The sequence below is a fragment of the Amphiprion ocellaris genome, chromosome 3 (assembly GCF_022539595.1).
Source record: "Amphiprion ocellaris isolate individual 3 ecotype Okinawa chromosome 3, ASM2253959v1, whole genome shotgun sequence".
In the NCBI taxonomy this organism is placed as follows: Eukaryota; Metazoa; Chordata; class Actinopteri; family Pomacentridae; genus Amphiprion; species Amphiprion ocellaris.
In genome coordinates this window covers 8,589,987-8,601,958 of record NC_072768.1, presented here as the reverse complement: position 1 = coordinate 8,601,958, position 11,972 = coordinate 8,589,987, and the positions used below count along the sequence as shown (strand labels likewise).

Below are 11,972 nucleotides of genomic sequence, written 5' to 3'. Positions count from 1 at the left end.
ATAAAGACTGAAGCTTTTAATTGTTAAAACTATTTTCTGTTTGCACATTTGAGCATCATGCCATCAGTGTTAATTATACAACAGTACATGTGCTTATTCTTGATTGCACTGAGATTTGCTCTTACTCCATCAAGAGTATTCACAGGTTGCGCAATTTCTGACCTTCCTCCTAATAATGCTTTCTCCTGACCATCCTTTATCTCTGTTCCTCTTTTCCATGCTCTCTCATGAACATGCAAAACAAAAGCCATGTTAAGAGTGTTTCCAATGCAATTTATTAATGTCAATCAGTGCACTGTAAAAGCACAAAGCAAAGGCCCTGTTCTGTGTTTGATACCTGTGAACAGGACCTTGTGGGTCTAAATCTCATGTGCACAATCACACATGTAACCCCCTCTCATTAAGTGGGCTTAGGAGTGTTTTCACTCGCATCCCATGCTGCCATGCTGCCTCGCTGCTTCAGCCGGCATCGATAGGCGCGGTCTGCTCTCGCTCTCTGCATTTCCATTCCCCTCTCCCCTCCCTCTTCTCCACCCACCTTCATTTACGCTCATCTCAGTGTGGTCCTCTTTCACCAGAGGCTGCTCTCTCTGCTGCATCTCTCTCCTCCTCACATCCTTTTCCCTCATCCTCTACCCTCCTGTGAACTGTCTGCTATACTCTCCTTTATCTGCCTCCCTCTCTGCCCTTGTTTCACGCTGATGATATATGAGGCTGGGGACTAATGTAAAGGGGAGCTCTCTGTGTGCTGGATGTCTGATTGGGGACCTGAGGTGAGTGTCTGTCTTTCCACCACAGTGGAAGAGTGCTTCAGACTGGGGGACATCACTGATGCAAGGCAGGCTTTATCCTCTGGAGCAGCGACAGGACAGCCTGCGGAGAAAGCAGTTAGACTGAAGACCCACGTGTATGCCTGGATGTGCTTTGTGTTGGGAAGACGGTAGACTGCAAAAAAAAAAAAAAAAAAAACGGAGGCAAAGCCAGCAACAGAGGGAGGGGAGCATTTAGCAAGAGGCACCCGAGTCACAGGGGTCTGGGGGAGGTGGGCGTGGGGTCCGCAGGGAGTGTTTTAAAAGTGAAAGGAGGAGTGAGGGGGGTCTACTCTGCTCACAGATCAAAGGCTGGAAGAAGGAGGCTTGCTTTCCACACAGTCTGACAGACTGGGATGTCACAGACTCTCCATAGGCTGTGGATTTACAATCGAAGCCAAGGGGCTGTCTGCAGCACTGACTGAGAGACAGAGGGGGTGATTATAAGGACACAGAGTGAGAGGACCAGCCAAAAGGTCTTCACCTGGACAGAGGTGAGCTTGCTTACCAAGTAAAGACTCAGAAGAAGACGAACAGGGAGACAACGGACAGGGGTCCTTCTAGGAAAATTGTCAACATTCTCTTTTCACACGAATCTATAGGAGGATCCAGTCATGGCTGTCCAACTCATCCCAGAATCAGCCGTGTGTTTGCTCATGGTGAGTCTCAGAGGGGTATAGGATTGCTGGCACTGTCTACCGTTTGTCTTTGTTTCTTTTTCTGTATCTGCTGTGCCTTTCTCTCATCACTTTCTCCTCACAGGTAATAAGCCCATGCAGCCACTAAAACTAGGAGGTGAGCTGTCATCTCATTAAAAGGGATGCTGCTTGTTTGCCCCTCCCCTTTTACTATCATCTACAAGCTTGAAATTGTCCGATAACTTCCAAGTGAGAATCACTTTCCGCACTGGATAGATACGTATATTTTCCATCCAAGTGAGAAAACTCTCGCTTTTGTCCTCCACGTGCTCAACTACTGCAGTGGTCAAGTGTGGGAGAAATGCCTCACGGACTAATGCAGACGTGAGGGTGCGGTACTGATCATTCTGTCCGTGCTTGTTGGAGACAGATGTCATTTAATACAGATGTATCCTATTATATGAATGTGTGAGTAAAATGATCTGTGTTAGTCTTTGCAGTGCGGGCAAATAAGTTACTAGAAGGATGTGCTTTCTTTGTTGTGTAAGGCAAGCATTTGCTTCTTTCCCGTATTCAAGACTAAATCAGATCGAATTACATCTAATATAGAAAGAACAGTTTTGCTGCAGCTCGAGTCACATAAATTTGTTGGGTCTTGTTAGTGTTGAATCCAGTCTGTCGTTGACATGAAACAGATTGGCTTAGCTTGCCACGCTTCAGCTCTGGCTATAGAGAGTGATGTAATAGAAGCACACAACATGCTGAAAATCCACTGAACTTCACTTTCCCTTCTGTCCAGCTGAATAGCAAAACAATGGCAGTGTGGCTTTGCTGCATGTGCTGAATACAGATAAGGGATGCACTCATCTTACAACAACCTTCAGTGAATTGAATGTAAACTCTGTATGCAGGGTGACTTTGTATAAGGGAGCACGTTCTGCTCATTTTCATTCTATAGTGTTGGCATTCTGCAGTCCCAGGGGGAGTCATGCATCGCCGCACTACCTGCTATCTCCACCTGTCATGGCTGTCTGTTACTATGGCGATAGGCCATGCAGTCCACTTGGGGGAAAGGAAGCAATAAAAGGAGCAGGGCAGGAGAAAAGTGCAAGAGATGATGGACAGGCCAAAGGAAGGAAGGTGAAAAAGGAAACGTGATGAATGAAGGCAGGAACAGAAAACAAAGGGAATGGAAAAGGAGAACAGAAAAGTGACAGTCAGCTTTTATGGACAAATATTGGCAGCTTTTGTTTGGTTCCCCTCCAAAATAGCCATCCACTGTAGGGATTTGTTGGTCTTGTATGACATGGAGACTTAAACTGAATCATCTGCTGAGCATCTCCTCATATCTCTGTCAGACTGTTTGTGTCCCTTGACTCCATTTTACTCTTCCACTGCATACGCTAGCATTAGCATGGGGGGCGTCCTGTACAAGTGCTCTTGCTGTCAAAGTTGACAGCCCTAAAATGCATTGCTGTCAAACCAGTTTCACAGTCACTGTTCCATTTATGATTCATGCCCCACATCTGCAATTTTCTCACCATTCAGAGCTGCTCTTCACCAGCTGGCAATAAGCAACACGCTTCAATACAGACACCACTTGCTCTTCTGGTGTTATTTTCAGGAAATATTTATTCATAGCTGTTCATGAAGTTTACCAGAGCTGGGCAATAACATGTTTTTTTAAATCTCTCCTGTTGTGAAATTTCATTAAAACTGATGCTTACCAAGACTGACATTAGATTACTAATTTCAGAGCTTGTTGACTCGCTGACGAAATCCGTGGCATTTGCATTCACGCTGACATGCAAGCTTGAACCAATCTTAATTATTAATGGGAGTTTAGCATTGTGTGTGTGTGTGTGTGTGTGTGCGCGCGCGTGTTTGTGTGTGAGCCAAGATTAATATTGATCATGCTTCCTGCCTCTATGTGTATTAATATTTCAGGTGAATAAATGATTATCTCCTGCAGTAATTACAGGCGGTGCTTTAAATAATTTGGCCTGACAGCAAAACAAATAACCCACATCAGATAGATAGATAGATAGATAAATAGATAGATAGATAGATAGATAGATAGATAGATAGATAGATAATTATGGCTGTTTGCCTATCTTAATATTATTATGAATGGACTGAATCAATAAAATATGATGTCGATGAGGACAAATTGATGAATGAGCCTTCGGCACTTCTTCATTGATTAATGAGTAACCAAAATATGCAGGATTTCTAGTTGCATGTCAGAGGACAGACAGAGCATCTATTTCACTCTCTCTCTGTCTCTCTCCATCTGATGAACTTCAGTTTTAGAGAGGAATGAAGAGATCAATACCAGCCTGACTCCAGCACTGACAAACAGAGAGATGCTGTCATCTGATACTAGAAGAAATCACAAATGAGATGCTATCATTTTACCGCAGTGGGTTAATGCTATGCATTGCTACTGAGATCTCTATCACACTGGATTTGACATGTCTCCTAGCTTTATCCGTCACCTGAATGGGAATCAGTGACTGATGCACAACACTAGTGCTTATGTTGATTCCATACTAGTGTGACCTTCCTTCAAACTAATGTGTGTGCCGCTGATTGCAGAGTCCTTTTTGTTCCTTAGGATCAGAATTGGAGCACCGACATGCTTATCGCTGAGCTGATTAGCTCTCTTCTTGACGTCTCCGAATAGAGCAAAGCAATCTCCAAGATGTAAAAGTACAGAATAAAATGTTAAACAAAACCAAATTAAAATGGGCTTTTACAAAGAGCTACTTTAAATTTGTGCATTTTAATGAGCACAGGAGGTAAATAAAAGCAGTGATTACAGACTAAATCCAACAACTTCTCACTGGATCCAGTCACAAGGTTTAGATATTTGCTGCAGCTAATCCAGGATTTATCATAAATTCAGCACATGCTGATAGAGTGTCACATGGAATTTTAATTAAAGAAGGGAATGAGGCTGTCAAAAATGGGAACACAGTTTGTCTCAGCGTTCTGCTCCGGCTCATCTTTTTTAAATTTTACACATCTCTTGTCGTGCCTCTTGTGAGTGATTGTCTTTTTCCATACACAGGGGCAGCTGATCAATATGCATTTTGCTATCTGTTACGCTAGGCCTCTTAAACAGTGCTGAGAGAAAGCAGGGCAAATTGGTATCTTGACACACACACAGAAGCTAAGTGGATTATCTTCATAATGCTGCAGGGGTCTGCTCTGCATACAGCGAGGGAACGAACGGCAACACACGTTTGTTAGACGTTGCCTGTCTGCTTCCTGAATGAAGCAGATCCGGTGTGGTAGATGACATCATGGCACATCTGTAAAGTCGCACAGCTGTAGCTCACACTATTGAAGAGGGGAAGTCATGCTCATAGCCTCATACTGAAGTTATTACTGTTATTTATACTCAGGTAAGGATTCAGTGAGGAACCTAAAGGTACACAGAAAACAAAGCAACTTCAACAGAAAGACCTCATGTTACCCTTCATGTTGGTGTCCATGTCTCTTCATTACTGTCGCTCATTCAATTATCTTGACACTGAGGATGGAGACCAGATGACTCAGTGTGATCAAGCCAGAAGATTCATTCAGCACTAATCAAATCACTGCTCTATGATGGGATGTACTGGTTGGGTGTGTATATGTGTAATTTAACTGTAATGTACTTGTATAGCTTGAGTCAATACATACATTCCCCTAAAAACATAAAAAAATTCATAGTCCATAGAATGAAACATGTTTTTATGAGTGTTTGGAGAATATTTTCCCAGAACAAGATTATTAGGTTACATCTTTTTGATCTGATGCACACCACAACAGAGCAGCCAGTGTACAAATGGAGGAGGGCTGGTCGGTATGGGGGAGGGTTAGCAGAATGACATCATACTGAGATAATTGATTACTGCCCTGTAACAATGGCAGAGGGGGAGAGACAGATAACATTTTATGTGTGTGTCTGTATACAACTGTAAAAACAATGTTTGGATGCTCCTTGGGATATTTACAGTATTTATTAATTAATAAAGTACAGTTGTACAGTAATGTACATCTCATGATAGCAAAATAACATTAACATATCAGTTTAAATCTGCTGAGAATCCATATAAAAAACAAACAGACTTTACACAACAAATATGCACAAACACGCAAGCCGCCATACTACCAGGAGTAATCTCAAGGCTTTCCTGCCGAACTAATTTACAACCTGCACAGATTTCTACCTCTTATGGGTAATTAGTATGAATGAGAAGTGCAGGCACAGATGGCATTTCATTACTGCTACTTTTTTATTTTTTTATTTGTGTCTCCCTCTCTGCCACTTTGTGTTCTTGTCGTTCTTCTGTATTCACGTACTTCTTCCTTTGCACTTCCTTTCTGCTCATTTGTGTAGTGCTAGTTTCTCTATAATGATATAGAAATGATCATAATCACTGTGCAGTTGATCATTTCTGTAAAGCTGCAGTGTGCCTGCAGAACAGTCATGCCTGAGTGATGTTAGGAGCCGGTACTGCTGATGTCAGCTAACTAAAGCCCTGGAGTTGCTGCAGGGGGGGAAAGAAACACTGTGACTTTACATCGGACAGAATGCCTTTTACACACTTCATCAGGCCAGTTGTGCTCTTTCTGCTGTTAGGAAAATGAATGTGACACTGAAATTTGTTACGAAATAAACATGATAATTAAAAGCCTGGCATCTGTTTGTGTCTGCAGAGCCTGGATCAAGGTTGTTGTAAGGTCATATCGACCCTAAAACGCTCCACTTTGAACAAAATACCTCTCTCGGACAAATAGGTCATCGACAGTAATTTTGGATCTTGCTCTTAAACTGTATATAAAGACAGAAGAACCCTCCATGATGTCCAGAAAAACGGTGAAGCTCAATGTGATGGTTTCTACATCAACCTGTTTTGACACTGAAGAGCTAGACTGGATATGTATTGCAGATATCTGTAATTCTATTCGTCCTAGTCATAAAGCAACATTTCAGATATCCACAGTGTCATTGTTTCTATCCACAACTGTCAGTTCAGATATTCATTTCAGATATTTCATTTTTCCTGGAACAAATGACATCATTACAGATATCTACAATTCAGTTGCACATATCCTCAGTTCACATTGTGGATATCTGTAGCTGAATTATGACTAGTTTTAGTTTCAGATGTCTACTGTTTAATTTTGCAATTCATGCAAGCCATTGCATAATGTTGCACCAGCATGTCTGAGCAGGCTTCTATTTCATTCCAAGTCTGCAGAGAAAAAAGATTTACACAAACTCCATGCTGATAAGCTTGTGGTATTTTCCAATGATCTCATCCACCACAGCAACCACCATTACTTCTGCCAATACTGTTTAAATGCAACATCCGGTGTGAAGTCTCGCTTTAGCAGCAACTCACCTAGCTATCCAGACTAGTCAAAGTGAGTGTTGATATTTCTAATCAGAATTCTGGACAGTCAAAGTCCACCATTACATGTTAAAATAGCTTTCCATATCCTCTGGCTGTTATTATCTTTGCAGTGCCACACTCCTTACAGCTCTCAAAAAATGTAAAACAAAATGAGCAATGAGGTGGAGCTTGAGTGGAGATGAGATTGGCCATGCAAACATCTCCGGGTCATGGACTTACCTGTAACAGCAGACACCTGCCACTCAAAGCTGTTAAAACTTTTATTATGCTTAAAGCATAATTATGCATAACTTTAAACCTTAATGCAATTTAAGTGGGTGAGTTAAATTAAAATTTAGCCCTAGATAGTTGTCATGAATGGGAAAAACTAGATATAAAGATCAAAAATAATTTTTATACCAGGCTGCAAACATGTTTACCTCTGCTATAAAGTTGTACGTTATACATGGGGGTCTATGGGGATTGACTTGCTTTTGGAGACAGCCTCAAGTGGTCATATAGGGAACTGCAGTTTTAGCAATTCCATGTTGGCTTCATTTTTCAGCCCCATAGTTTGATATTGTTCCAGTTCAGCGTCACTGAGTGCATGTTTTAGAACTAGACGAAACTAGTCAAACTAGACTCACTTTGACATTTGAAAATAGCATGATTTTTTTACCTTTCCAACATGGGAACGTTTGGTTAGTTTTTCCTGTAAATAAAATGGCCTGGATTAAACTGCTTATTTGTTAGTCTCATCAAACAATAAGCATTCCAGCTTTTTTTCAGTAGTCAGATTTGCCAGAGGAACACAAGAGACACACCACCTCCCTGAACTCAGTATTAGCGGATTATCAGATTTTGTTTAGTGTGTTAAGCATTAAGGAAAAGTGGAGCATCAGAAGAACGATAAACATCCACCATGAGTCACATTTATGACTGTAAGTTCCACATACATACTGCTCTTAACTCCTCAAAAAACATTTGTGTCTTTTGCCAAGTGCTTGATTTACTAACCGGGCAGGTAGGACACAATGTGGAGAGTGTCTCTCCAAGACAGCTGCTGAAACAGTAAGACAGATACAGTTGCACTAAAACTAACCAGTTAAACTACAAACTGCTTCCATTACATGTAGTTATTTGATTTTATGATGCTAGTAAAAAATAGATTAGTGCAGGTTTACATCCTCAGTGTCATGTACACAGCTCAGGTTGGATATTGATCCGAGCTTTGATTCTTTGCTGTCCTCCTTTGAAAATTGTCCGTGATCACAGTATTGATTGGCCTGTCTGAGATCAAAAGAGCATCATCAAGAAATTCTGCTTCAGGGTGGATTTGGCTGTAATCTTTGTAGAATTAATGAATTACAGACGTTAATATGTGTTTTTTTCCTCCAGTTTTCTTTGTGTTTTGTTTTGTTTTACTGTACAGCTAATACTTGTATTTTTTTCAGTGAGAGAAAAAGAGAGTGATGAAAAAGAAGCGCAAGCATGGGAAATAGTTCAAATCTCACAACATGCATAAATGTATAAGGTCTGCTGTGTGTGTTTGTGTGTGAAAGAGACTAAAGCATGTCATTAAATCTTCTGAGCTGTTTACACTGCAGCCTGTTTAAGGACTATTGATGAGCTGCAGAGGTGAAGGCGCCTCAATTATAAATGACTTCGCCAGAGTTCCTACTGGCTTAGCTGTGGCCATTTGTGTGCAACTAGGGGAAGGTCTCAGGTGTGTCTGTGTGAAGTGTTTGCAGTGTGCGGTGTTTGTGTGCACAGTGCATCACCCTCCTGCATGTTAATGTATGCTGCAGCCTCCCGGTGAAGTGTGACCACATTGTGAGTCTAATGGCCGACCGGCTGGGATCCAGGTTATCAGCTGCGCTCAGCTCGTGTAGGTGATGTGAGGAATGGGTTAACGAAAGTGCCATTAATGAGCACCAGCGTGTGCACCCTGGCAGATGCTCATCACAGTCTGCCAGAGCTTCCCTGCACTCTGTTTCTCTCTGCCTTCACCCTGATGTTTATTAAGGCTTTCCATCTCCTTTAGGGCTACCTCTGCAGGTGCATTTATGTGCACTGAAATTATTGCGATGAAACCAGCCTTGCTAATTATGCTACACTTGGACTGACGCAGTAGCTTTTGCATAAATGTAGGCTTTGCTGTGCATTTGCATTCACTGTACGATACTGACCATGCCATTGATCGTAGAGCAGCATAACAAAGAACTGCATCTTTCCCTCCTGCTCGCCCACACACACTCCTACATTTACACACCACGCGTGGACTCGCACATGACCTGCTCTGTGCTGCAGTCAATAACTGCTTTCAGAACAAACAAAAATGTTTAGATGAAATTCCTGCACCAGCTTTGAGTGTTTTTTTTTTTTTCTAGCTGGCTAGCAGGATATTGCCCTCAGCAAACCCAGCATATGACATTTATCTGATGGCTGTCCCCTTTAGAAGATCAAGCTGCCGTGAAACTAAACCTTTCAGGGCAGATAAATGAGGGTTTTCTGTTTGGTGTTGGAGCATCAAAGACAATACACAATAAGCTCAGTGCATTCCAGTTTAATCAATCATGACAGAACTCGAAGTTAGCCTGTGGGTATGGTGGGTGCGCTGCATTTTTACCGTCTCGGGAGGAAGTACACGCTGCCAGGAAGGTATTGGGTTGGGAATGATTCAAATTTCTGGGTTTTTTGCATATCTGCTGCATGTTGGTTTTAATGCGGTGAATACATAAATAATTTTCCGGGGCAGTGGCGGTGTCACATTTGCAAGGTGCCACCTGTCATGTGTGCCAGGATTCAGGTTTATGGGAGGGGCGGCAGGGTGGCGTAAGAGGCGGGGAGTAGCAGAGGCACCAGGCGGTCTGATTGGCTCACCATCTGTCTCTGGGACCGAGCAGATGTCTGAGTAGAAAGACCAATCTATATTTGCTTCCAAGTTCACTTTCTCTCCCTTTGTGCGCATGTTTGTCGCTGTTAATGCAGACTGTGGTCTTATACGGGTGTGTATATGTTTGTGTGTGGGCGCTGCATGTGCATGCATCTGACATTTCACACTCTGTTTGACACAGGTCCCAGTGGGGCTGATTGGCTTCCATATGGAGTGAGTTAACAGAGAACAGGCCCTTGTCTTAATGAAGAGCTGTCTTGTTAGCAGCATTCATAAGACAGGCATGTGCAGTATGTTGCGGTACACTTGCAAAGTGATTCACCTTATGCAATGTCTATTGATGAAATTTCCCTTTTGGAGTTGGAACGCTTACCTGAATTCAAAGATAAGAAAGAGACTTAGAGAAATGGGCTTTGTTTTAATCCCTCACACTTCACCCTGTCTAGCTCCAGGATTCAACTGACCATCAGGATTAGCAGAGATTCACTAAAAATTTGTTTTTTAAATTAAAATTTTAAAGGCACATGGGTCAATATATAATTGAGGGACTTTTGACGTCCATGGGATATAGCTTGCATACATTTTTATTAAAGTGAAAAAAAAGTTTTGTTTATTATGATTATGTCTTCACAAATTCTGTAATTTATTACAGAAACAATCACTTATTAATAAAAAATGACTGGATAAAATTAGCTTATTCAAAAATTGTTTAGATTGTGTTCTTTGTATTAAGTTGAGATAATCATGACAGATATTTATTTTTTAGCAATACATCAAATTTTATATGGAAAATAACAAATTGTATCTGTGTCCAAGAAATCACTTTCAACTAAGTTCCCCATTACAAAAACACCTCTCAAGGAAGTGTGTTAATTGCAGATCACATGACCTGCTCCACATGATGTCATTTCCTCCTGAAGAAAAGACTGGCAAGACTCCAAGGCTTTCTGAGTTATTTAATATAAAGTAGTGTGTGAGTCAAGTGTGGATTGTGGAGTGTGGATGTCAACAGGGTTACTACAATAACTTTATAAATAACTTTCAATTTTAATTTTAATCAATTGTATATATAATATTTAGAAGAATTTTTCCATAAAAATGCCATGTGGTGTTTGGTTATAGGTGGCCATGTTGATTTTAGGCCTGAAAACAGCAAAAATGTCAACTATGATACCTGTCAACTATGTTACAAAAAGTCCCGCAATTATATATTGACTCACATATAAACAAAATCCCCACCTGTGAGGAGAAGATTTGTGAATCTTTTGCACATTCCTTTTTGTCTTCCTCCCAAAAACTAGCGTCATTCACTTTAAAAGAGAAGATGGATCAGAGTTCATTAATGAATCTACAGCACTTGTGCAATATAGATAGATATCACTTCTTCATCAAGGTCAAAAAGTAAAATTCTTTGTATGATGTGCTTGTATAATAAAGATTTCCCTCTGGCTCTGCTCATTTGTACTATTGATAGTACTTTGCTTTGCTATATTAACACATGCATACATATGCAGTGTAACCAGGGGAAGTGGACAACCACCAGCATCCTGTATGCAACAGGAAATAGCGAGCCATTTGAGGAAGTAAATGTGATGTAAAGAAAAGCACAGAGAAACCCCTGCACTGCTAACACTCGAGGCTACTGTTGTGTCATCATCAGTTTTTGCAACGTTATTGGTGTCACACTTTTTCTTTTCTTTTTTCTTTTTTTGTAGCACTAATTCATTTTTTAAATTACGCCCTGGCTAAAAGATAATATTATCCACTAACAGGGAGACACTTTAATCAGAGCAGCCCAGACTGACTTTGTCTTTCGGTTCAGTCTCTCACTTCCACAGACAAAAGTCTGACCTTGGTTGTCTTAGCGACGACCGTCTTACTGCAAAAGCTTTTTGAAAATACCTTCATTTCAATGTTTCATGCTCAGTGCATATATCAATGATGTAAAACAAATTTGCACTTTAAGTATTCTTGTACTCACCACTAGCTTTAAGGATTGTATACATAATTTATGACAGGGTCTGTATTACTTATGACCCTTTTCACAAAGTTGTTCCACCTAAAAGAAAATACAAAGCTGAAATATTTGTCCAAGATGAGGTTGAAAAAATAATAAAGCATCATCTAATTTGCTTTTGATTAAGTATGGGTTATCTCAGTTAATATTTTATGAAAATATAATTTATTAAGCACGGTTTATCGACTCTGCTCATGTTATTCAGGTTATGATTTACTTTTT

The 11,972-nt window shown here is 40.8% G+C and overlaps 1 protein-coding gene across 1 annotated transcript in view; it reads left to right on the top strand.

The window, feature by feature from the left end:
- The first annotated feature begins 1,043 nt into the window (after positions 1 to 1,043).
- frmd4a (FERM domain containing 4A) overlaps positions 1,044 to 11,972 on the top strand; it is a 103,607-nt gene continuing 92,678 nt past the window's right edge. The window contains exon 1 of the mRNA XM_023264733.3: positions 1,044 to 1,468. Within this exon, the coding sequence (XP_023120501.1) occupies positions 1,424 to 1,468 (45 nt within the window). The 5' untranslated portion in view covers positions 1,044 to 1,423. The remainder of the gene's footprint in view (positions 1,469 to 11,972) is intronic.